Below are 26,979 nucleotides of genomic sequence, written 5' to 3' on the forward strand. Positions count from 1 at the left end.
TGTTAATTCTTACTTGAACAGTACAAATGAACGATTCAGAAAATAGTCTATCCGGCTTCAAACGGTGATTTTGTGAGGAAAGACATTTGCATATATCGCACACGAGCATGATACACCTCACATCACCTCGGAGACACACGCTGTTTACTGTGTTGGCTCTCTCTATCAAAGGAGCCGTTAGGAAATAAAAATGTTTAATTTCAACGACAGCAAAGTAAATACCTGCACTCCCATGTAATGCTCTCGTAGATGCATGGCCCAATCAATACACCAGCAGTGCCATGTTTGACACGTTTCCTGGAAGCCGATTCCAGACAAAGTGGCATATATATTTTTTAAAGAGAAAAATTAAATGCGCATTTCCTGAATTCTATTTTCTAGACAAGTTTCGTTTGAGATATTCTCTTTGTGAAATGTTGCTCTTCAAACACCATAACGACAGGTCTGGTAAAATAGTTTACGTCCATATTTCTTATTGATTGTGTTTCCCTGTACATTGCTACCAGCACGTAAGTTTCTTAGATCGCAGATAAGGATGCGCGGTCGAACAACTTGTTTGTCGGCATTTGAATAAATACTGTGAAAGTAGTGCTTTGTAGTCATCTAGTTCAAACTGTATCTGTATACTGAAAATATCCCCCAAACACATGCTATAATATTTATTGAAGCACAGACCTTCCACATGTGCAGTTTCATGACGTACACAGACCTTAACGTTACTGCCACAATACAATATTGTCACTGTGGTCTGAAATCAATAGGTTATGGACAAGACTACACTATGGACGCATTTACCCTTTACTGTAAATCATTGGAGATTAGCCATTAACTCTAGCAAAACAACAATCTTAGTTTTCGGCGGTACAACAAGAGATATGAGTACACAGATACTAATAAATGGTACACCCATCGAATATGTCAAAGATCATAAGTATCTTGGAATCCATTTTACAAACAATAATTCTTTTAAAACCTCTATAAAAGTCCTTTGGGAATCTGCTACTAAAGCAATGTATTTCGTTCTGCAGAAAGGTCGCATCTTTAACTCCTATCAATCAAATTCCAATTATATCTCTTTGATGCCATGGTTAAGCCAATTCTGTTATACGGCTGCGAAATCTGGGGTTTTGAAAACTGTAAAGTTATAGAATCAGTTCAAGTTAACTTTTTACCCAAATTACTCCTCGTTAAGAGAAGCACGCCATTATACATGCTATATGGAGAACTTGGAATGATACCCCGAATCAACTCTATCAAATGTCATATGGTATGTTTCTGGGCTAGACTTCTATCTGGTAAAGAACAAAAGCTGTCAAGAATTTTATACCAAATGTTAGACAATGAAGCCTGTAGAAACAATAGCAATCAAAACATGGATAAACTCTGTGGAAGCCGTATTTAATGAAAGTGGCTATAGCTTCTACTAGCTAAGCCAACAAGCTGTCTTTCCCAACGAAATTAAACTATTATCTCCTTACGGTTACATGATATAGCAATCCAAACATGGCGCGCAGAGATTTCGAATTCTTCTAAGGGTACCATGTATCGCGTATTCAAATCTGAGCTTGTCCTTGAAAAATATCTCACATACATCTCTTTCTCCTTGGCTCATAAAATTCTCTTGTTTAGAACATCCTGACACCGTTTACCTATAGAAGTAGGTAGGTGGCACAAAATTCCACCCGAAGAAAGAATGTGTAACCTCTGCGACACGTGTGAAGTTGGCGATGAATTTCATTACAATTTTCTCTTCAAACATCATCGGAAAACTTACATACCAAACCCTTATGTTAAAAACCCTAATGTTTTAAGATTTAACGAATTGTTTAACTGTAAACGAATTAGTGTGTTAAAAAAAACTGTGTATATTTTATAGTACTATCATGAACACTGTACAATCTTCCTTGTGCACCATCCCGCCATCCCATGTATTCTGTATATTTGTACCTCTTATGCCGATTATCCCGGCCTGAGCGTAATAAAAGTTCGGTCCTGTTCTGATACATCAGCAACGATCAACGCATAAAGGACAAAGACAAGCAAAAGAAATGGGCACATATTGACTGTGCAATGTCCGGGAATGGAACGTAGGACGAGCGGACGCAGTCAACATTACCGGGCCCACCTGGAAAGAAAGCCAACTTTGACGTGGGCCCGAATATGTCCTAATTATATGATTAGCAATTATCATTTAAAAATATAATTAGCAAAAACAAAAATATTACTTCCCGTTACTTCTGTTTTTTTGGAACTAACTTAACCATCATAACATGCGTGTTAAGTAGCATGAAAGCAACTGACTAGTGCATAACACCATTTTGTGTTATAATGTATATTTTGCATTAAATGCCATGACTGTTATGAGTTGATGCCAAAGTCTTGGGTTAACATCCCTTTGTTGTGATGAGAACAGTGCATGTTGGTAACTTCTGACGAAATATTCGAAATGTGTGGATTAAACACGTTCGTTTCTCATAACAACTAACCAATAGCACTAAACGTTTGGATGTTTCGTATATTACAATTTTCCGGATTTAGAGCAATTTTCAATTTTAAAGTTGCTAAAACAATTTTTCAACAAGCTTTGACAATCCACAGTGCCGTTTGTGTTTTGACGCTAAAGTGTCCACTTGTCATTGTTTACCTAGTGGAGGAGAAACGGGGTTTAGTTAGCCCTGCTCACCCCCTTACCCCGGGGCGGTGGGGTAGCCTAGTGGTTAAAGCGATCACTCGTCACGCCGAAGACCCGGGTTCGATTCCCCACACGGGTACAATGTGTGAAGCCCATTTCTGGTGTCCCCTGTCCTGATATTGCTGGAATATTGCTAAAAGCGGCGTAAAACTAAACTCACTCACCCCTTAACGCCAGGACGAGAAAAGTGCATCTTTCAATGTATTTGGGTATAACACGGCCATGGGACTTTAGGTTCAAATGGTTGGAAAATCAAGTGGTTGAATTTGGTCGAAACATTTCGACCTTCCTACCCAATTCTTTTTAAAACTAGTGCCTAGAAAGAACATTTTAGAGATAGATATTTCATGGTGAGACTAAATGTATCGTGGTCTGTGTTCCTGATACAGGCCTGGAGCCATTGTGGTGTCATCCGGGCAATATGATATGCAGCACACAAGACAAATTAACACGACCAGTGTTCCCGACGGCTTAATCATACAATACTACCTTCATTATCCAAATCTTCATGTCAAATCGAGGGCTCTTCGTGTCAAATTCATGATATACCCAAATAAATGGCTTTATTGCCGTATGGAGAATCTGCCATTAGCCATGGCTCGGGTTTGCCCATATATCTAATTATGATTCCTGCATCGGCGCTGATTGCCGGAGTCTCATTTCCGCTCAGAACAGAACACTCGGTGGATAGGATGATAACAATAATTGGACGGAAATGAATCAAATTATATCAGCAAATACACTGCAGAGAAGTAAGTACACCTAAGTATCTGTATTTTTCTATATAATGTCGTTTATCAAAGACACCATTGGAATTTTTTTTTTAAGATCATACAATTGGTATACAAGTTGTTGATTACATGGACAGACGGAATAAATATCGTCTTTACTGAGAAACTCATGAGCATGGTGCTGACAAACCAGCAGTTAAAATCAGATTCATAAATCATGGTACGCTCATGTGTGAGTGAGTTGGGGGTTTTTCGCCACTTTTAGTAATATTTCAGCAATATCCAGCTGGGAACACTAGAAATGGGCTTCACACATTGTACCCATGTTGGGAATCGAACCCAGGTCTTCGGCGTGACGAGCGAACGCTTTTACCACTAGGCTACCCCACCACCCGGTACGCTCAAGAAATCTAACTAAGTCAAAATATCTGCTAACAGTCAAACAGGCTCACAATCCCTACCCCTCCCGACGCCATAGACCACTCGAACGCATCATCCCCACCGAACCAGGCACTATCCAGCCATCCACACACCCTCCCGACTCCCATGTCCCCAGGCCAAGCGAAACCCAACCCAAACACCCATTCCTTTTGACGGATGAAAATTCCACAAACTCGATAAACATTGACAATTCTTTGAAGAATTTAGTGTCTGAATAAAGACGTTTTAGGAAACATATCGACGTTTTTCGATTTGCAAAGACATCATAAAATAAATGTAAACTTATGTGGCTTCTGCAACTTTAGATAACTGAAGTCAAATCATGTTAGCCAGAAAGTTTGGTATCCCTGACAACACATTATCCACTGCACACCCAAAGGCCTTTTGGTCATTTATAAAGTCCATACCGACAACGTAATACAGGTAGCGTTTACCTTTCAGCACTATGAGATCAGAACAAACACAGCCAGTATTGCTGGATTAAAGGCGCAATGTCACATATCTTCGACAATAGTTTGGCCTATATACATATGCACCCACTTCCTTATTGACGCAATAAAAGACTTATTATCCCTTACGACCTGCCTTAAATTGATAATTGAAACTTCCACACAAACAGCTTCCAAACAGAGAACACTTGTAGGCCAGTCAAATTAGCAAAAAGGTCGGGGGAAAATGAAGAAGAAATTAACCTTGGCAGATATGTTCTACAAACCTTCCTACATAACATACTAAAAGTCCCCTAAACTCCCACTTGAGCTAAATCCATAGTGCACGTACAAACATGGCTACCCTATGCAACCTTTTGCTAACCTATAAGACCAGTTGTGCTTGATAGAATAGTCACAACTTCTATATTTCTGTACATAAGTACATAAATGTTTGACAACCGAGTGAATATATCTCAAGATTGTTGACTATTATTTCAGAAAGATATAAAATTCACATTTCGGAGTTGGGGCCCTTTTTGTGTTAAAAATAGAATGTTTAAATGTTTTTACCCTTGGGTGACACAAAGACCTATAGGTATAATGATAAGGCTTAGATATGACCAAAAGACCTTGAAATGTATTCTTCAATGTCTTTTTCACCACAAACCACCAAATATAACTTATTAAAATCATATTTTTACATTACGACTCAACATAAACAATTTATGTCTGTGTAAGTATTGTTATCGCTCTGGGACAAATCAGTGTAGAATTTATCTCGGTGCTATTGAAACTGAAAACTACCCGTCAACATAAATAGCGTTTGCCCATTCACTCTTAAACAACAATTGACTAGCTTTTGTATATGTTTATGACGGATGTAATCGGTGGAATAGGACATGCTCATCATTCTGCGGACACCTGGTGTCATCAGTATGTTTATACTCACTCATGAACACTTGCTCAGGGTATAGTCGGAATTGCACAATAGACTCTGCTTCAAGCTGAGGCTTGTTATGGATGTGGAAAGGATTTTATTTTTTCACAACAGTCGCCTAAATTCGTCACTGAACATCGGGATACACGGAAATGTCCAAAACTGCAAGCGATATAGTTTCTTGTAATAGCTGTTCCATAATAATGAAGGAATTGGGAATGCATCACAATCGTTGGTGAAGAGTGACAGTAGATGTGATGACAACCAACAATCTTCAGTAACGATAGGCGGGAAATGCGAAATCTCAAAGTTGCCAATGGTCATCGCACTTGAGAAAGTTTAAGATCGGTTTAGTGGAGCCTGGTTCAGTGGAGCCTGGTTTCGGATCAATCCCCAACTCTTGCCTTTGACCTGGGACGCCCTGAACGAGATTGATCGCCAACAATTTGGGCTTGTTGGCACCTGTTCCTGCCTGTTACATGAAACACTGAAGTATTGGCCACTGCACGTTTGCTTCTTCCAGTTTCCAGCATGCCAATAGACCATCGCTGGTTCATAACACGGACAATGGACGAAATGAGGTAAATCACAAACTGTATGTTAACAGGATCAATACCATTGCCACAACCATCTGTTTGAATGACCGACAGAGATTAACCGACTATCCCGAAAGTGTCAACACGTGAGTCACTTCTGCGAATAGCCTGTCCAAGCTATATGATAAGTTACGATGGTTACATGCATAAAATATGTTTGTTGTGAAAACATTGTGCTCCGACTTGGCATTTACTTCACATTTCTAGATTTCCTATCTTAATGAAGAGGTGGATGTGTTGTTGACAGGGGTTTGTGCATGTACTGGTCTCTCACCTGGTGATGACAGCCCTGTTTGGTGGTACAGTACATGCCCCCATGAACAGGTTGATGTTTTCGTGACGTATTCGACACAGCTTCGTCAGATCGGACCAGAAGACGTCAGTTTCATCACCTTTCTTGTCACGGAAGAGATGGATTGTCACTTCACCATGCCAACGTCCCCTGCAAAGAACACACTTCGTTTGTTTGTTTGTTTGTTTGTTTACTATTTAACGCGTGAGTTCTGCAGACATCTCTACCACGACATCCTGTCAAAATACAAACCAGTTGTGGTGTGGCAAATGTTCAAGCAATATTTCATGATAACACGCGGTCAACATATGGACGGAGCTTCACTGCCAGAGAAAATGTAGTCACCCGTTATTAAAGGAACCATAGTGGTGGGGACCTGTTGTAATCGTGCATGGAATTGCATCGAAAACTGCAACTGTGTAAATTTGTGTAATACGTCACTGTCTAGAACAGCTTCCGTTTTAACAAAATTCGATAACGCACAAAAGAAACCATTTACCATTAGATCCTTCATAATTTCTTAGCCACAAACATTCCTACAACTTGCCACCCGTGAAGAACCCGGTTAGAATTGGTTGGCAGCAACCAATGCCTGTCGAAAGAGGCAACTAACGGGATTTGGTGGCTGGCTTGGTTGACACATGTCATCGTATCCAAATTGCGTAGACCTATGTTTATGCTGTTCATCACTGGATTGTCTGGTGCAGACCAGATTATGTACAGACCATCCTGCTGACTGCGGCGTTAAACAACAACAGACCAAACCTACAACTTGCCAGACACCTTTTTCCAAATGTGTTTGCTGACTCTTTAGTTTTCCCCCCGTCGTGATTTGGTGCGTACACTAAACAGGCCTTTACCGCACCAGACAGTACTTGGCTGAGATTAGTGACAGACAGTCCTACATCACCAGTACTTGGCTGAGATTAGTGACAGACAGTCCTACATCACCAGTACTTGGCTGAGATTAGTGACAGACAGTCCTAAGACAGTCCTACATCACCAGTACTTGGCTGAGATTAGTGACAGACAGTCCTTCATCACCAGTACTTGGCTGAGATTAGTGACAGACAGTCCTACATCACCAGTACTTGGCTGAGATTAGTGACAGACAGTCCTACATCACCAGTACTTGGCTGAGATTAGTGACAGACAGTCCTAAGACAGTCCTACATCACCAGTACTTGGCTGAGATTAGTGACAGACAATCCTACATCACCAGTACTTGGCTGAGATAAGTGACAGACAGTCCTAAGACAGTCCTACATCACCAGTACTTGGCTGAGATTAGTGACAGACAGTCCTTCATCACCAGTACTTGGCTGAGATTAGTGACAGACAGTCCTACATCACCAGTACTTGGCTGAGATTAGTGACAGACAGTCCTACATCACCAGTACTTGGCTGAGATTAGTGACAGACAGTCCTACATCACCAGTACTTGGCTGAGATTAGTGACAGACAGTCCTACATCACCAGTACTTGGCTGAGATTAGTGACAGACAGTCCTACATCACCAGTACTTGGCTGAGATTGAGTGACAGAGAGTGACAGACAGTCCTACATCACCAGTACTTGGCTGATTAGTGACAGACATTACTTGGCTGAGATTGGTGACAGACAGTCCTACATCACCAGTGAGATTAGACAGACAGTCCTACATCAGTACTTGGCAGTACTTCACCAGTACTTTGGCTGAGATTAGTGACAGACAGTCCTACATCACCAGTACTTGGCTGAGATTAGTGACAGACAGTCCTACATCACCAGTACTTGGCTGAGATTAGTGACAGACAGTCCTACATCACCAGTACTTGGCTGAGATTAGTCAGTCCTACATCACCAGTACTTGGCTGAGATTAGTGACAGACAGTCCTACATCACATCTGAGATTAGTGACAGACAGTCCTACATCACCAGTACTTGGCTGAGATTAGTGACAGACAGTCCTACATCACCAGTACTTGGCTGAGATTAGTGACAGACAGTCCTACATCACCAGTACTTGGCTGAGATTAGTGACAGACAGTCCTACATCACCAGTACTTGGCTGAGATTAGTGACAGACAGTCCTACATCACCATTTGGCTGAGATTAGTACAGTGGCATCACCAGTACTTGGCTGAGATTAGTGACAGACAGTCCTACATCACCAGTACTTGGCTGAGATTAGTGACAGACAGTCCTACATCACCAGTACTTGGCTGAGATTAGTGACAGACAGTCCTACATCACCAGTACTTGGCTGAGATTAGTGACAGACAGTCCTACATCACCAGTACTTGGCTGAGATTAGTGACAGACAGTGGCTGAGATTAGTGCCTACATCACCAGTACTTGGCTGAGATTAGTGACAGACAGTCCTACATCACCAGTACTTGGCTGAGATTAGTGACAGACAGTCTTACATCACCAGTACTTGGCTGAGATTAGTGACAGATAATCCTACATCACCATTATGCAACGCCACACTCTCAGTAATCATATACATCAACTATGACCTCACACACACTGGCACAGCGCACCTTAGAGCAACATACATGGAACATTCTCCTAGTATGGAGACAGACCATCTCTCACCTGTGGATGGTGCACCTCCTTCCAACCCGCTCACAGTCAGTGACGCTGACGTCTTCGTATGGAATACTGAAATCTTCAATCGACATCTTCCCATCAAGAACACTCCTGAAATATAGGAACACACATTTTTGCCAAAATATTAGCGTAGTAATGGCCTTTTTAGTTCTAGGTCAAGCAGTTAAGCACACACACACACGCACGCGCGCACACGCACACACCGAGATCACCACTTCATGCTTTATTCCCTTAATACTGAGCGCCAGGCAGGATAACAACGCGTGTCATATATAATGACTTTGGTATGACGCCGCCGAGGTTCGAAACACTGACCTTTCGCTCTCCGGGCAGACGCTCTACCAGCAAGACCACGGAAGTAGTCCTCTCAAGTGACTTCACGAGACGCATACATTAACGAACTTATATCAAAGACCCTACCTCTCTCTGTCGTGTACGAAAGAAACTGCCAGGTCTTCATTGTCAGCATCTGAATATAAAAGAATCACCACAATTTATACTGGTCAGAAGTAGACGTAACATGATGTCTAAATCGTTATGCAGTCATTTCCTCTGCTGTACATTATAAGTGAATGATTTGATGTTTTTCAAATATCGTGGTGGTCATCTTCACTGCGTTCATCATTACATAACGAAGCGTCATCCTGTAAGACATGGTCTGGTTATAACATACCAATAATCGGCAACAGAGACTCGCCCACGATTCAACCCGAAAGGAGAATGACTGATGCCAATTGGAAACAATACACAGATAGTTGTTGAAAACAAATCAGGGATGCCAGAATGATTCTATTGGAAAATCACTCGGTAACTTACAAACAACAGACGCTAATGAAGACATCTGTTAACTTTAACCATCCCAGTTCCGCATTCTTACCCTCAGCGTTGACCTTTCTTCCCTGGACTGGCCACGTGGCACATCGACGTCTGAACCTCGGGGAGACATCACTGGGTTCCGGGCCTTGTTTTGGTGGGCAGCTGATGGTGCCTGTGAGGGGCTGTCGACACCCGGGGCCAGACGAGTTCAGCTGCTTTTCCCTATGTTTATACCGCGAGGCTCGGAGCAACTGGCGACCAGATATATCCGGAGGCTTCAGCAAATGAGGAACGTCTTCAGGGGGATCGTCTGGGTTATCCGTATCATGATCTGACTTTGCTTCAGAGTATGTGATTTGAACCACAGTCTTTCCTTTGCTATATATTGTATTTGTCTTTTGGTTGTCCTGGACGGAACTGAGTTCATTGTTAGGCACAAGTTGCTCATGGAAGCTAGATCTGTACGACCTCAGGGTCACGTCTTCCTCAAACACCTGCTCCTTGTTCCACACGTACCTGTCATCCGCTTGCATACAATCTGTTGGAGAGATCTCGTATTTCCGCTTGGACTGAATCCATTGACGGAACCTATTTGTAAGATTGTGAAATAAACCGTCACCCGTCCTTCCAAGGCTTTTTGAACGTCTCTTGCGGTCCCTGGGAGGACTGTTGGGACGGGCACTGTTATGTTGGGGAGAAGGACTCGGGTGCCTGGGAATGGGACCCCCAGGGCGTGGAGACGGTGAGCGGGAGCACCCCCGACATCGGAGGTGTCTGGAGTTGGATGAATTGGCATTTACCTGCAGAACTTTAGTCCAGTGTTCTTCCCCAGCTGCAACCAAACATACGGAGTATTTCACAGGCATACCAGATCCTTAGAAACAGGGTACTGCTCACACGTAAAGCTTATGCCACGAAACTTAATATACCGAAAGATGCAATGTCCATAATGTCATGTAAGTAAGTGAATCTAAATTCGTTTTAGTTTATTATACGTCTTGTCAACCTAATGTGGGAGGAAAGTAGACTTTTGAAGTCTGAGAAGCACAGGTGTGGTTCTGACAAATCATTTGTCTTTGTAATGAATGCCTATTCAAACCTACGACCAATGGCATTGCGTAATCTAAGATTGCACTTCCTAAAAATATCCTACATTTGTATTTGGTTTTTGTCATGCGAATGATGAAAATGGATCAGATTTTCAGTGAGACTGAGTAATCAAATTACAGACTACCGTATATACACTATATATACATTTGATAGATATCTCTTTCTAGTTAATGTCAAAAGCAAGCTCGAAGTTGTAATCTATTGCGTGTGTTCGCTACCGTATCAAGTTACCTGGAATTATTCAACAGTTGTGAATTCAAGACAACATCCAAAATACGTTTACGCAGAAAGAAATCACAAAGCGATTCTTGTACCACTTTGAGTGAGTGAGGGGTTGGGATCACCACCGCCTTGAACAATATTTCAGCTACATCGTGGTGTCAGCTTAGCGGCAGCAGTGAATGAGTGAATTTAGTTTCACGCCGATTTTAGCAATATTCCAGCAATGTCACGGCGGGGTACACTAGAAATGGGCTTCATACATTGTACCCATGCGGGAATCAAACCCGGGTCTTCGGTTTGAAGAGCGAACGCCTTAACCACTAGGCTACCCCACCGCCCTAACGGCAGCAGAAGTAATGTGGGTCTAAGACGTGTATTACTTCGGTGAAACCAACGAGCATACTAGGAATGATGCTGAGAAACCTAGTGGGGATTCGACTCCACGACCACAGGTTTCTGGCATGTCCAAGGGCCGCAACTCAGCATAGCGGATTCTGGCGCCTTAGACAAGGCCCATAAAGAAGGCCAATATCGGATTCGAGTTCACGAACCAGCAGATCCAAACAGCAAAGTATAGACGTAGCGCTTCTTGGCAACTCTATTCCACCTTACCTTGTTTCTACCGAGTTAGTCTTTAATTGACTACGGGTTGGGAATATGGAAGAGCGTGGGCAAGGGAATCGACGACACCTAATACTGAGACGATACCCGTCGTATTTGAAGATCCATGAATCCTTGCAAGCCAAGGCTGTTACTTATTTATATCCCCCAAAGTACATGCCATCTTCAAATGCTGTTGACAAATGTATTTCACACCCACTGCCAGCCCAATGTCAGGTCAGTGTAACATTATTCATACCGAGAACATATCACTGACAAATGGAATTGCTGTCTTATGTTTTCAATTATCAAACCTCAACTCCTGTATATAGTAGCTAAAATAAAGTGTGACATTTGAGTGAGAGAGTATGGTTTTATGCCGCTTTTAGCAATATTCCAGCAATATCAAGGCGGGAGACATCAGAAATGGGCTTCACACATTGCACCCATGTGGGTAATTGAACCCAGGTCTTCCGCGTGACGAGCAGACGCTTTAACCACTAGGCTACGCCCCACCGCCCCAAACTTAAATGAAGGAAATATATCTGAATCGACATATTAACACGATTATCTACTTTGTAGCGCGTAGTTTGGTCATGTGGAATGGCCCTTCCAATTCACAATCACCTATCGATAAATTGAGCGTCAACATTTAAGTTGTTAACGCGTCACACAGTGTTACGGGTGGATAGTATGGCCAGTTACTATATTGGGCTTGCTGACTTGGTTGACACGTCATCGTATCCCAATTGCGTAGATCGATGCTCATGCTGTTGATAACTGGATTGTCTGGTCCAGACTCGATTATTTACAGACCGCCGCCATATAGCTGGGATACTGCTGAGTGCGACGTTAACCAACAAGCAGCCCACTAATATCCTGGTCGCACTGTACATATACGTGACAAATCATTTCCATATTTATAAGAAATCTCTGCTTCAAGCAAACTCCCCTGACCGACTATGTTATCAGCAACTGCAAGATTACAGTTAACTCAGGTGGGTCTTTCGAATCTGGACCCGATAATCCAATGATAAATATCACACACAACGTCCAGGTACGATAAGTATGGAGAGCATACTTTCTGGCTGATGGGGACCTGCGTCTCCTCCAAACCGAAATCCCCACATGGTACATTAAACGTATTTGTTGAATGCTTCAGAATGAGAAAGGTTATGTTCATGCAGAATCTTACGGCCAACTGGAACATATCCCCATGACCAATCGTGTGACAGTGTGGATGGCGGTTTCAGATATATCCCAGCATTAGGCTACATCTATTGAACCTGTAGAACCAGGACCTTGACTCACCGCTAGGATTCACCGCCGCATTTTGTATCCAGAAATATTATCTTAATGAACGCGAATCATCAACGACGATGACATAAATTCATTGAATATTCAGCGACAAGACACTCCTTGCCTTCACCACAGATTAACTTCTTGACAAAAGTGTTCACCCATCATGTCAGTAATTGCCAAAGAATCCAATCTATTTTTTCAGAGAGTTTAGAGTCACTCACCTAATTGACACTACTAGGTTCACACCTATGAGGAGGAGTTCGCGTGTTGAGGAGAAAACAGGGATGAGGACATAATGAAAACCTAACATTGTTTGTGACAGGCTCTTGGCGGTTGTTGTCCACCTGTACATGGTGAAACTGGGGCTAGAATCAGTACCATCCCCTCTGTGACGTACAGTGGTGGGAAATGGCATGGAATGTTCGTTAAGAGCAACGATATGGAATTTCTTTAAACACAGCAGTGAAATGAACATAATCCCGTTTGATTTGAAAACATCTCTTGAAGTCCGTTGTGATGGCTTTGTGGCTTTGATTAATCTGTAAACGAGTCAGCGCTGGATTACAGGCCTGGAGTGGAGTGTCTATCCTGTATCCCTGTGGTAGGGTCTAAAGGCTCTCTGATAGCAAACTGGAACACTTCATCACAAGGAACTGATCCGATCCCAGTAGACGCCAAAGGCGATTGTCAGTTCAATGATAAATGGTTTTTTGGATCAGAAATTGTAATAATGGGCAACTTGAAAATAGGTTCACAGAATTTATAAATCAAACATTATTCAAACATTCAACATGTGTTTGAGAGGAAACATGCAACATATGTTACAGTGGGAACTTCAATTCGGTTCTATTCCAAATTAGATTGCGTGAATTCTCCCTGTTCTTCTGTTGAACAATATGGAATTCACAAGTTATGTCTTCGGAGGTTATGTGGAATCACCTGCAACAGTTAGCGTAAGGCATGGAAAGATAAGCAGCGGTTAGCTCGACCCAGGGCAAAATATGCAGCAGTTAGAGCACCGATGGGAAAATAAGCAGCGGTTACCCCTGACCTACTGACGGGCAAACGTGTATTTGTGTAAGTTACCCAAGAAACATTGCAGCTGTAATGTGTAATCTGATGAACGAAACGTGAATGCAGCTGTTCATCTGATGAAGGAAACATGTCAACGTAAACCCAAGAAACATATGCAGCTGTTCATCTGATGAAGCGAAACATGTCAACTGTAAACGTTACCCAAGGAAACATATGCAGCTGTTCATCTGATGAAGCGAAACATGTCAACTGTAAACGTTACGAAGGAAACATATGCAGCTGTTCATCTGATGAAGCGAAACATGTCAACTGTAAACGTTACCCAAGGAAACATATGCAGCTGTTCATCTGATGAAGCGAAACATGTCAACTGTAAATGTTACCCAAGGAAACATATGCAGCTGTTCATCTGATGAAGCGAAACATGTCAACTGTAAATGTTACCCAAGGAAACATATGCAGCTGTTCATCTGATGAAGCGAAACATGTCAACTGTAAATGTTACCCAAAAACATATGCAGCTGTTCATCTGATGAAGCAGAAACATGTCAACTGTAAATGTTACCCAAAGAAAACACATGCAGCTGTTCATCTGATGAAGCGAAACATGTCAACTGTTAAATGTTACCCAAGGGAAACATATGCAGCTGTTCATCTGATGAAACACTGTTAATGTTACCCAAGGAAACATATGCAGCTGTTCATCTGATGAAGCGAAACATGTCAACTGTAAATGTTACCCAAGGAAACATATGCAGCTGTTCATCTGATGAAGCGAAACATGTCAACTGTAAATGTTACCCAAGGAAACATATGCAGCTGTTCATCTGATGAAGCTCATCTGACGAAACATGTCAACCGTAACCGTTACCCAAGGAAACATATACTAAATTTATGTCAAGGAAATATATCTTATCTGAGCTACTACAGTAAAGGACAGGGTTGAAGGCGGTCGATATACTTTACCTGCCCGTAGACAAATTGGTCATGATTCATCATAGAGCGCTTATGGTATGTTTGCTCTGGGTGACATTTACACTGCTGCTAATTGCCCGTGTTTGTCACGGAATCATCACTGCAACATCCAATTAGCACAGTGCACACTCACAAACAGCACGGGTACAAATAACCATGGAGGCAGAACACATAGCTATAAAAGGATCTGCGTCATGAGCATTCTCAAAGGCATATATTTAATCTCGGTTGTTATTTTACGCTCAAGACAAACATATCTATACTTTTCTAAGTCGGAGTCTAATTAACAGAAGATTTCCCCTTGGAAAATATTTTTATTTGAATATTTATGAGATGGTGTAAGTTTTGTTTGGGGTTGTTTGTGAAATCAACAAAGGTTTGGCTTACTTATCAGTCTTCTTCTGTAGGTATTTTCGTCGTATTTTTTCAACTTCCCAGACCTGAAAACAGGAAAACACATGGGAATGTTCAACATAACAAGGTGAGTGTGTCAAAGGAGATTTATTAATATGTCTCACATTCGTATCCTTTCTTACCCCTCTTTGGCAAAGGCATTCAACGAGCTCTACCTCACTCAGCTATCTTTTGTTGATATCAATACTGACTTAACCTACATTACATCGATCTAACTTAGACTTACAATGACACTACATCGTTCCAGAAATAAGTCCTTATAGCTTGACAACAGGGATGTCTGCGTGCTGTGATGATAGAACGCTATTCCTGGGGATAGTACGCTATTCCTGGGGATGGCCTAGAAGTCTACTATTCCTGCATCTATAACTGTCATCGGAATATTGGCCTGACGTACGCGCGCCACAAATAGTTCCAGATCAACCCCAGCTCACATCGCCGGCTATGATATCGAAGTGGGGCTAAAACCCTGTCTGTTGTTGTTAGCTGAGGGTCACAAAGTCTTACTCGTAAATATAGTAACCTCCTCTACCGCTGAAGATGTCGCCGACTCTCTCCTTTTTCGTCCCATGATCAGTATTCCTTAATTAACACAAAATGGGATTTGCCTTAAGCTATGCTTGGCTGGGCCAATTCAAAAAGGATTTCTATTTCAAATTCATTTGGATAACCAGATAAATACCAATTTTGTATGTTTAAGCCTCGGTTTTTAATGTATATTTGTGTTTGGGGTGATACCCATTCTCCGGAGACAAGAGCGTCTACTAACCTACATCAAAGCCTTCCTTTGCCATTTCCAGGCACCACAGCAGAACACCTGGCCCATTCGATAACGTAAAGCTTCGAGATTTCATCCTCGACAGATAAATGACATATAAATCATTATTTCTACCGCATTCGCTCTTAGGGTAACGGAAGTAACACTGCAGATTGCAATAACATTAAACTCTCAGCAGTTTTCATCTAACAATAGTACTCATGTGAGCCACTACGACAAGCATTCAGTCGTTCGAGGAAAGGTTTGAACCACTTCGAAAGTATATGCCTTTGTTAATTTTTTTTACAAAAAGCCCATTCAACACAAAATCGACAAGCAATGGCTGTAGACACAGCACCCGCCAAGTTTTCAAACCTGGATACCTGGGTCATTAGTATGTGTGGTAGCTCACTCAAACACCTAATTGAAAACTTAAGGAGAGGTGAGGTGAGGTGAAAGGGGTCCTACTAAGAATATTTCACTCATATGACGACGTGCATGCGTGTGTATGTGTGGCTGCTTGTACTAGCCCAGGCGTAAGCTGTTATTAGTGCTAGCTCACTGAGATGCCATGCCGCAGTTAAGCATCAATACCCCACTCAGGAACATTATACTGTCTCTGACCCGACCAGTCCTTGTTGTACACATTAATGCCGAGCGCCAGGCTGGGACCAGATTTCTGGTATCACACGGCCGAGGATCGAACCCGCGACCTTCCGCACTCCAGGCGAACGATCTAACCACTACACCACGGAGGCGGCCTTGAACACTTAAGCAGCATTTAAATGCAGGACATGGATTGACACATAGTCGCGGACAGTACGTTATATTACTGTCATTTATAAAGTGAGTGAGTGAGTTTAGTTTTACGCCGCACTCTTACGACAAGCATATGCATGGGTTGCTGAAGATCAATTCAAACCCGGATCTTCACTGGTCTCATATATAAAGTAAAATCATGACTGTTAAGCTTAACAAAGACATCGTAAAATGCACCCTTTGTCTTTAAAACAGAAACCTGCAATATATATATATATATAATACTACACTGCATGTGCACAAGATCTGTTACTTTTGACGAAATTGTTTTCCACAAAAAAGGTACATGAACTTCGGCCAGATTGTGAAACCATCGGTTGCGTATGGATCGTGGTCAAATTTTAAGGTGAAAATGCGATGGCCCTTATCAGCTTCCATACTTATGAGCCACCATAGTCGTGGAGCTGCCTTACAAAGGGCCATTCTAAGGATGAAAGCTGGGATTCGACTGACTGACTGAGTTTGGTTTTACGCCGCTTTTAGCAATATTCCAGCAACATCACGTCGGGGGACACCAGAAATGGGCTTCACACATTGTACCCATGTGGGGATTCGAACCCGGGTCTTCGGCGTGACGAGCCAACGCTTTAACCACTAGGCTACCCCACCGCCCCGCTAGGATTCGAAGCCAGGATCACCGTCCTCTGATATGCATGAGAGAGTTACGACGCCTAAGGCCTCTTTGTCACGCAATTGTGTGTGCATGCGAGCATATTCATTTACGAATTCAAAGATACAACACGCGTGAAATGAGAAGGGAGCGTACACCCTGATAGATAATTTATTTATATACTTTTACGAAATATTTAACTTGAAAGTAGATAAGAAATATAGAGGAAGAAAACAATCTATTTATGTAAGTACATTTTAAAATGAATGAGTGAGTGAGTGAGTTTGGTTTACGCCGCTTTTAGAAATATTCCAGCAATATCACGGCGGGGGACACCAGAAATGGGCTGCACACATTGTGGGGAATCGATCCAGGGTCTTCAGGTGACGAGCAAACGCTTTGATCACTAGGCTACCCCACCGCCCCCATTTTGAAATGAGCATAATCTAAACCTTATTGACGGTAAGTGTTCATGATTTCTTTCATTTCTTCTGAACTTCTGAAAGTATACATTCAATATCAGGTTATGCATATATTTGTGGGGTCAGAGCAACAGTGTCAAGCATCCAGTCGTTCGTGACACTCAAATATGTAAAAGTACTTGGAATAGTACGTTTGAACACAAAATCAACACATTACAAACATATAGACAATTCAGTGACCATATGTGTGCATTTAACACATTACTGGCCAAAGATATAACCAAAACATCAGTTGGTATTTGAAGTCTACAATTTGAAGCAGTATCAGCTGAAGGAAAACGTGCTTTCTGAGAGGTATTTATTAGATAACGTTCGGTATAGGCCACACATCCCACACTGTAATGAATAGTTAGTAAATATCAGAACGATTGGGATGGTAGGATCGAGTGGGGGTTTATTCAGATCAGTCAGTACATACTGACTATCCGATGCCTGACATACCTTATATTGCTGCAACTCAAATCAATATAGTCAAATCACTTTGATTTCAAATAGGGGAAATATCAGTGTCGACAGTTGCAATTGTACCTGTGATATCGCGTGACCAATGTAAGGAGAGATTCGTTGTGTTTTTGTGTGGGAGACAAAATCAATTTGAACAATTTGGTAACATGATTAAAGCATTTGGAAAAATTAATTTTACATCGTCTAACATTTTGCACTAAAGTCGATGAGAATGAAACAGTAAACTTGAAAAGTTGACGGAATACGATAATCACGACTGATTGTCTCTGATAACATTAACCATTTCTAAGGGACCGGGAATCTATTACAGGAGAGGGGGCAGTGACATTTTGGAGAAACTCAGCGTTTACATAGGTCTCGAGAATTTATCACAACAATGTGGGTGAGGACATGTAAAAACTGCTAGTTTCGTTTTTCAGAAATACACAGGTTAATTTTAGATCTGAATATTTGTAGGAATCATCATTGTGAAGGAAGTGTCATGAAAGGATGTTATATTTATTGTGGGGTTAATAGAATATGATAGAGTTTGATAAATTACCAGCCTCCTAAATGACTGAGTAGACACGTCGGTTGGCCAACAGACCAGGATTTCTAGGTTGTCCTACATTTCCCGTGTAACGATGTGTACTCAACGTGGACCGAGACTCAATCAAATGACACCTTGACTACATACGAGGCCCTAGGCACTTCTTGAGCGTTAAGGCGCTTATGCGTCGGTATTAAAGGCGTAAATTCAAGTATGTCTCGCTCCTTGGATCTCGTCAACTGGAAGGTTCCCCATTGATGGCCCAGTGGCTGACCAGAGACGGGAAACTGATTAAGCACAACGCAAAGCGGAACCCGATGGTCCAGTTTCAGCATATGTAGAGGGAGAGAGAATATATTCGTACATATTGCCAAAGGTCAACAGTCATTCACGTTCAAATTAAGGCGTAAAACAGGCCGGCAAACGTTGAATGAGTGTAAATGTTAGTTACAACAAGGGTACCTTAATGTTGCACAAGTAAGGAAAACTTAATATTAGTGCACAAACGAACCGTTCTCTCGCGAAATATATGACTGAGTGAGTTTAGTTTTACGCCGCTTTCAGCAATATTCAAGCAATATAACAGCAGAGGCAACAGTAATGGGTTTCACATAGTGTACCCATGTGGGAATCGAACCCGGGTCCTCGGCGTGATGAGCCAACGTTTTAACCACTTCGCTACCACACCGCCCCGCGAAATATATCATACAACACAGATAACTTGAATAAGACATCATCATCGATTAAGGCAAGAACGATTTCACAAGAGGGTTTGACAGTAAACATACTGAGGTATCACAATGCCGACGTACAAGTCCACAACATGAATGAAGCAAGTGCATTAACTCGACATTCAGTATGTAAGGGAGGCAATCGCACAGTTGTCTGGAACATGGTGTAAGACGTGAACGGAACTGAAACCAAAACGTAGTGGAAACAACTGCAGCGTAAAAAGTTGAAAACTCAAATCAAACAAAAGAATGTTTTCTTCAGGAATCCCAGTCCGAAATCGAATTGTTGATCTTTTCAGCAGGCCATGAGTGTAAACAGTCTTTAAAAGCTTGTGTTAACCAACTCCAACGCCGCGGGTAACCTCAGACAGACATAAAAACCACTGCGTCACCCCAGACAGACACAAACTACTGTGTCACCCCAGACAGACACAAACTACTGCCTCACCTTAGACAGACACAAACTACAGCGTCACCTCAGACAGACACAAACTACAGCGTCACCTCAGACAGACACAAACTACAGCGTCACCCCCGACAGACACAAACTACTGCGTCACCCCAGACAGACACAAACTACAGCGTCACCCCAGACAGACACAAACTACTGCGTCACCCCAGACAGACACAAACTACAGCGTCACCCCAGACAGACACAAACTACTGCGTCTCCCAAAACAGACACAAACTACAGTGTCACCCCAGACAGACACAAACTACAGCGTCACCCCAGACAGACACAAACAACTGCGTCACCCCAGACAGACACAAACTACAGCGTCACCCCAGACGGACACAAACTACTGCGTCACCCCAGACAGACACAAACTACAGCGTCACCCCAGACAGACACAAACTACTGCGTCACCCCAGACAGACACAAACTACAGCGTCACCTCAGACAGACACAAATTACTACGTCACCCCAGACAGACACAAACTACAGCGTCACCTCAGACGGACAAAACTACTGCGTCACCCCAGACAGACACAAACTACAGCGTCACCCCAGACAGACACAAACTACTGCGGGAGTGCCACACCACCACTTACATGACGAAGTTGCCCGAAGGAGTGGTGCAATATGAATTATGTCTTTGTTTGTTTCTCGTTTAACGCCGCAGTTATATGGTGGCAGTCCGTAAATAATCGAGTCTGGACCAGATCTCATTAACATCGAACTACGCAAATGGGATTCCAAGTCAGTGACGATAACCACCCGATCCCGTTAGTAGCCTCTTACGACAAGCATGGGTTGCTGAAGACCCATTCTAACCCTGATCTTCACGGGTGTTGTCTGCAGTCAAACAATACGACCGCTGCTGCTCATTCTCCGCCATGTTGGTAACACTGGACGATTGACGTCAGCTGTACATGCTGTTTGAGAGGCATTTTAGAAGTTGTGAAGTGAAGGAAAACCAAGTTCTATGGATAGTCAACTTCTTTTACAATGAGTGCGACGCTTCGGCGTAGGTACTGACACCGTTATCAAGCAAGTGATGATAACGGTGTTGCTTGATAACGGTGTCAGTACCTACGCCGAAACGTCGCACTCATTGCAATAAAGAAGTTGACTATCCATAGAACTTGGTTTTCCTTCGTCAGCTGTACAGTATCTAACCCATTCGTAACTACTCGACGAATAGTTTCGAATGTATGCATTCGTGACCAACTCGTGTTATTCCGGGGCAAGCCGAATAGCGAGGTTACGGATAGGGGCGATTGGTGACGAATGGAATGTATGGAACCGTCTGAATACTGGACTCCGTTGTCTGGCTTGCAGCTGTTCCAGCATGCTCATATAGGTGATGGAAACACTAGTTTGAACTTAGTCGGAAAACACATCACACCGTACAAGACAGCAACACAGACCGTCATTCATGTTTACATTGGTGAGTTCGACCATCCAACGCACTTGTGGAATAAGTGCCACGTGATTAAACTGAAATCGATATTTGTACACAAACAAATATACTTATTTATTGCTGCATGAGTTAATGGATAATTACACAATTGTACGGATAAAACAATGTGACTAATTTCACCATCATTTTCACAAGCCATACCATTGTTTAATTGTTACTTTGTTTCAAACAAACTTGTCTCTTAGGGCACATCAGGATGCAGGAATGACAGCAGTACATTCTGTCAGTTAGCTGTGTATCAATCGTACGTTCGGCATTGTATCTTAGGGCACATCAGGATGCAGGAACGATAGCAGTACATTCTGTCAGTTAGCTGTGTATCAATCGTACGTTCGGCATTGTATCTTAGGGCACATCAGGATGCAGGAACGACAGCAGTACATTCTGTCAGTTAGCTGTGTATCAATCGTACGTTCGGCATTGTATCTTAGGGCACATCAGGATGCAGGAACGACAGCAGTACATTCTGTCAGTTAGCTGTGTATCAATCGTACGTTCGGCATTGTAGAAAGGTTTAGAAAGTTTGTTCTATTCCCACTTAACAGTGCTTAAGTACAGCTTTACCCCGAACCTTCCCAGTCCCCTCCCCCAGTTTTAAGTATTAAAGATGAGAGTGAGTTTAAGTTTTAACTTTACGCCGCACTCAGCAATATTCCAGCTATATGGCGGTAACGATGAGAGAGAAAATATACATTTATACACAATACATGGAAGTAGAGCAAACGTCCGTGACAGAATATTTAATTTAATATAACAATATCAAAGATTATCAGATTATACAAACTATTCGAATAAAAACGTTTAGTGACCCAATGAGGTAACAGATGTCACAGTCAACAGATTCCACGGCCAGTCTCTTCCTTGTCACCTGTATGAATGGCGTGAGGGTGAGGTGGACTTTCTACATCTCGGGGATTTCATTTCGCTAATGGAAATGCTCGCCGTTGACGGCCCCAGGGCAAGCTGTAGTTGCCGACAAACACGCCCCCTTCACAGACAAACCTAACGTCGTGGAGGGTCTGAAATGTTGTCTCCCAGTTCTGTAGCCCCTCATGCAGCCTCCGCATCGGCATTTGCCCAGACGATCTCTTTTATCTGAGAGAGTTTATTGGGTTACGTAATCATTAATATTGTACTTTGAAATGTTAAGTGGAATTTTGACATTTTTGCAGATTCCGTCTGTTTGGTGGTCGTGGGTGACTTTGATCATTTCACGAGTCTTTCTCACAGTCCCTGTGGGCGAGCGATAGTGTACTTGTTAAAGCGTTGGCACGTCACGCTGTCCCCGCCGTGATATTATTTTCTCAACTGCCTACCCCTTCCTGCAATGACAAAGCCTTAAATAAAGTAAGTTTTGTCTGAATTTCCCATTTCACTGGGTCTCATTTTCAATTAAAGGGGATTATTTGTTACTATCAAACTCATATATGTTCAGATACAAAGGGGCGGTGGGGTAGTCTAGTGGTTAAAGCGTTGGCTCGTCACGCCGAAGACCCGGGTTCGAATCCCCACATGGGCACAATGAGTGAAGCCCATTTCTAGTGTCCCCCGCCGTGATATTGCTGGAATATTGCTAAAAAAGCGGCGTAAAACCAAACTCAGTCAGTCAGATACTAAGCGTCAGTCTAAACATTTCACGAGCACTTCAGTGAGTAAATGTATCGTGGTCTGCGGGTAAAACCAAACTCCAGTGAGTGAGTGAGTGAGTGAGTGAGTGAGTGAGTGAGTGAGTGAGTGAGTATGGTTTTACTAAGCCCGGACGGTGCTGATGCTGTCAACCACTGATCACAACCCAACACTCATTCAGGGTATCACAACATGTCCATACGCCTGGATCAGGCAAACTGGAGTCCGTTAGTCGATAAGTCAAAAGTAGCTGGAAACCGAGTACAATCTTATTTCCCTGAACAGCCGACAACGACAGTATAGTCATCACCAGCTTGGAATAACGAGACCACTCTGCCCAGCAATACCCACGGGGCAAAAGAGTGGCTTGGACAAGATACTGAGATGGTTTGACATGGATGAATAACACAAATTGGATGTCAGAAATCAAATTTCCGCCGATCTGGGAATGTCTTGATAAGACACAAGTTATAAAATATCTCTCATGACTGGGTGGTCTGACAAAATAATCAATCACGCTCGAACCGATAATATGATCAAGTATGATAATTTATATGTATTATTGAATTGGCAAGACATGCCAAGCACAATTCAAAACACAGCGTGAATAATTAGTAGACAGTGTAGAAAAAGCATTTTAACATCGTCGGCAAAAAGACAGCCTACATCAGCCGATGAAAATTAAAACGACAATTACAAGTCTTTACTGACAGATCCCCCTTCCTCCGCTCAAGCCGATGTCACAAACTGAACTTGAATTGATCGGTTGTTACATTAGTGCAAGAGTATAGGGTTCAACTATGTACTACAGGAATTTAAGCAGTATCAGCCAGCAAAACACAAGAAAAAGCACTTCACCCATGTGAGGAATCGAACCCGGGCGTCAGGGTGGCAAGATATAGCTATAACCTGAAACTATCCAGTGTGACTGATGCCGTGTTGGTATATACTGGTAAGATATAGCTATAACCTGAAACTATCCAGTGTGACTGATGCCGTGTTGGTATATACTGGTAAGATATAGCTATAACCTGAAACTATCCAGTGTGACTGATGCCGTGTTGGTATATACTGGTAACCTGAAAAGATATAGCTATAACCTGAAACTATCCAGTGTGACTGATGCCGTGTTGGTATATACTGGTAAGATATAGCTATAACCTGAAACTATCCTGTCCAGTGTGACTGATGCCGTGTTGGTATATACTGGTAAGATGTAGCTATAACCTGAAACTATCCAGTGACTGGATGCCGTGTTGGTATATACTGGTAAGATATAGCTATAACCTGAAACTATCCAGTGTGACTGATATACCGTGTTGGTATATATGCCGTGTTGGTATATACTGGTAAGATATAGCTATAACCTGAAACTATCCAGTGTGACTGATGCCGTGTTGGTATATACTGGTAAGATATAGCTATAACCTGAAACTATCCAGTGTGACTGATGCCGTGTTGGTATATACCGGTAAGTTGGCTGGTAAGATATAGCTATAACCTGAAACTATCCAGTGTGACTGATGCCGTGTTGGTATATACTGGTAAGATATAGCTATAACCTGAAAAACTATCCAGTGTGACTGATGCCGTGTTGGTATATACTGGTAAGATATAGCTATAACCTGAAACTATCCAGTGTGACTGATGCCGTGTTGGTATATACTGGTAAGATATAGCTATAACCTGAAACTATCCAGTGTGACTGATGCCGTGTTGGTATATACTGGTAAGATATAGCTATAACCTGAAACTATCCAGTGTGACTGATGCCGTGTTGGTATATACTGGTAAGATATAGCTATAACCTGAAACTATCCAGTGTGACTGATGCCGTGTTGGTATATACTGGTAAGATATAGCTATAACCTGAAACTATCCAGTGTGACTGATGCCGTGTTGGTATATACTGGTAAGATATAGCTATAACCTGAAACTATCCAGTGTGACTGATGCCGTGTTGGTATATACCGGTAAGATATAGCTATAACCTGAAACTATCCAGTGTGACTGATGCCGTGTTGGTATATACTGGTAAGATATAGCTATAACCTGAAACTATCCAGTGTGACTGATGCCGTGTTGGTATATACTGGTAAGATATAGCTATAACCTGAAACTATCCAGTGTGACTGATGCCGTGTTGGTATATACTGGTAAGATATAGCTATAACCTGAAACTATCCAGTGTGACTGATGCCGTGTTGGTATATACTGGTAAGATATAGCTATAACCTGAAACTATCCAGTGTGACTGATGCCGTGTTGGTATATACTGGTAAGATGCTGACACTGGTAACTGGACATCCAGCAATATAACGGCTGGAGACACCAGATATATGGTAAGATGCTGACACACATGCAATATCGCTGGAGACACCAGAAAACACTGCAGGAACTCAAGCTACCAGACATGTCACCTGTCTAAGGACTCTCCACGACCAACGGATCTTATTTCAACTGGTTTCTGACCTGTGCTCTTTGTACAAGATCATACACCACCACCACCATCAGCAGCAGCATGTATAACAGTTTGAAAGCTAAACCCAGCCTCAGTAGTGACTTACTTCCACCCACACCATCATCACCAAGCCAACTACTTGTCGTGTACACAGAAAATAGGTCAATCCGTTGAGCCATATAGGTTACGCCATGTATTTAATATCTTCCCAATAACTCCTATATCTGCTTATGAAAACATTATTGATAAAAGTAGAAGTTATCTGATCTTATTGAGTGTATGTGTGACACGTCTTGACAGAACATCGACCAATTACTTCTTATAGCATCGTGGTGTCGTTCAAACATACCGAAACACAGTCAGCAGTGCTCTGATATAGCCAGCGACGTCTTTCATGACGTACACGACCCTCTAGAATCAATCACAACTATCGTCTCCTCCATACCACGCGGTCACCTTGACGGTATGACATGTCAAACAGCTGCATGCATCACTATAAGTATGATTATGCCCGTCAGTCGTGTTATCTATGTCACAGTATCTAAGATTCACCAACATTGCTGGTTCTACTAAAGCTGCAGCATCACTAGTTTGTACACAGACTACGGGTAATGGTACTAGTTTGTTGTGCTATAGGGCAAGAGTAATGGTCCCCTTAGTTTGATCTGTATATAGTAAGGTTAATGGTATTGGTGGTTCCATGTTGTGATATATAGTATCATTATAATCAATGGTACTAGTTTGATATGTGGGGAATTACAGGTGTTGGTACTAGTTTGTTCTGTATATACCTTGAGTAATGTTTGTAGTTTGTTCTGTATATAGACGAGTAATGGTACGGAGTTTGTTCTGTATATAGTACGAGTGAATTTACTATTCTTTGTAATAGTACTAGCTTGTTCTGTATATAGTACGAGTAATAGTACTAGTTTGTTCTGTATATAGTACGAGTAATGGTACTAGTTTGTTCTGTATATAGTACGAGTAATGGTACTAGTTTGTTGTGTATATAGTACGAGTAATAGTACTAGTTTGTTCTGTATATAGTACGAGTAATAGTACTAGTTTGTTCTGTATATAGTACGAGTAATAGTATATATATACGAGTAATAGTACTAGCTTTGAGTAATACGAGTAATACTAGTTTGTTCTGTATATAGTACGAGTAATAGTACTAGTTTGTTCTGTATATAGTACGAGTAATGGTACTAGTTTGTTCTGTATATAGTACGAGTAATGGTACTAGTTTGTTGTGTATATAGTACGAGTAATAGTACTAGTTTGTTCTGTATATAGTACGAGTAATGGTACTAGTTTGTTCTGTATATAGTACGAGTAATAGTACTAGTTTGTTCTGTATATAGTATGAGTAATAGTACTAGTTT

The 26,979-nt window shown here is 42.0% G+C and overlaps 1 protein-coding gene across 3 annotated transcripts in view; it reads right to left on the reverse strand.

Moving 5' to 3' along the window:
- The window catches only part of LOC124279378 (serine/threonine-protein kinase A-Raf-like), a 75,869-nt gene that overhangs the window by 14,747 nt on the left and 34,143 nt on the right, over positions 1 to 26,979 (reverse strand). For all 3 annotated transcript variants that reach the window (XM_046715213.1, XM_046715200.1, XM_046715205.1), the window contains 5 exons: positions 15,163 to 15,215; positions 9,593 to 10,363; positions 9,136 to 9,184; positions 8,701 to 8,805; positions 6,103 to 6,270 (listed from right to left, as the gene is read on the reverse strand). In XM_046715213.1, the coding sequence (XP_046571169.1) occupies positions 6,103 to 6,270; positions 8,701 to 8,805; positions 9,136 to 9,184; positions 9,593 to 10,363; positions 15,163 to 15,215 (1,146 nt within the window). The remainder of the gene's footprint in view (positions 1 to 6,102; positions 6,271 to 8,700; positions 8,806 to 9,135; positions 9,185 to 9,592; positions 10,364 to 15,162; positions 15,216 to 26,979) is intronic.

This window comes from Haliotis rubra, unplaced genomic scaffold (genome assembly GCF_003918875.1).
Source record: "Haliotis rubra isolate DU_JTF1 unplaced genomic scaffold, ASM391887v1 Scf107, whole genome shotgun sequence".
Taxonomy (NCBI): domain Eukaryota; kingdom Metazoa; phylum Mollusca; class Gastropoda; order Lepetellida; family Haliotidae; genus Haliotis; species Haliotis rubra.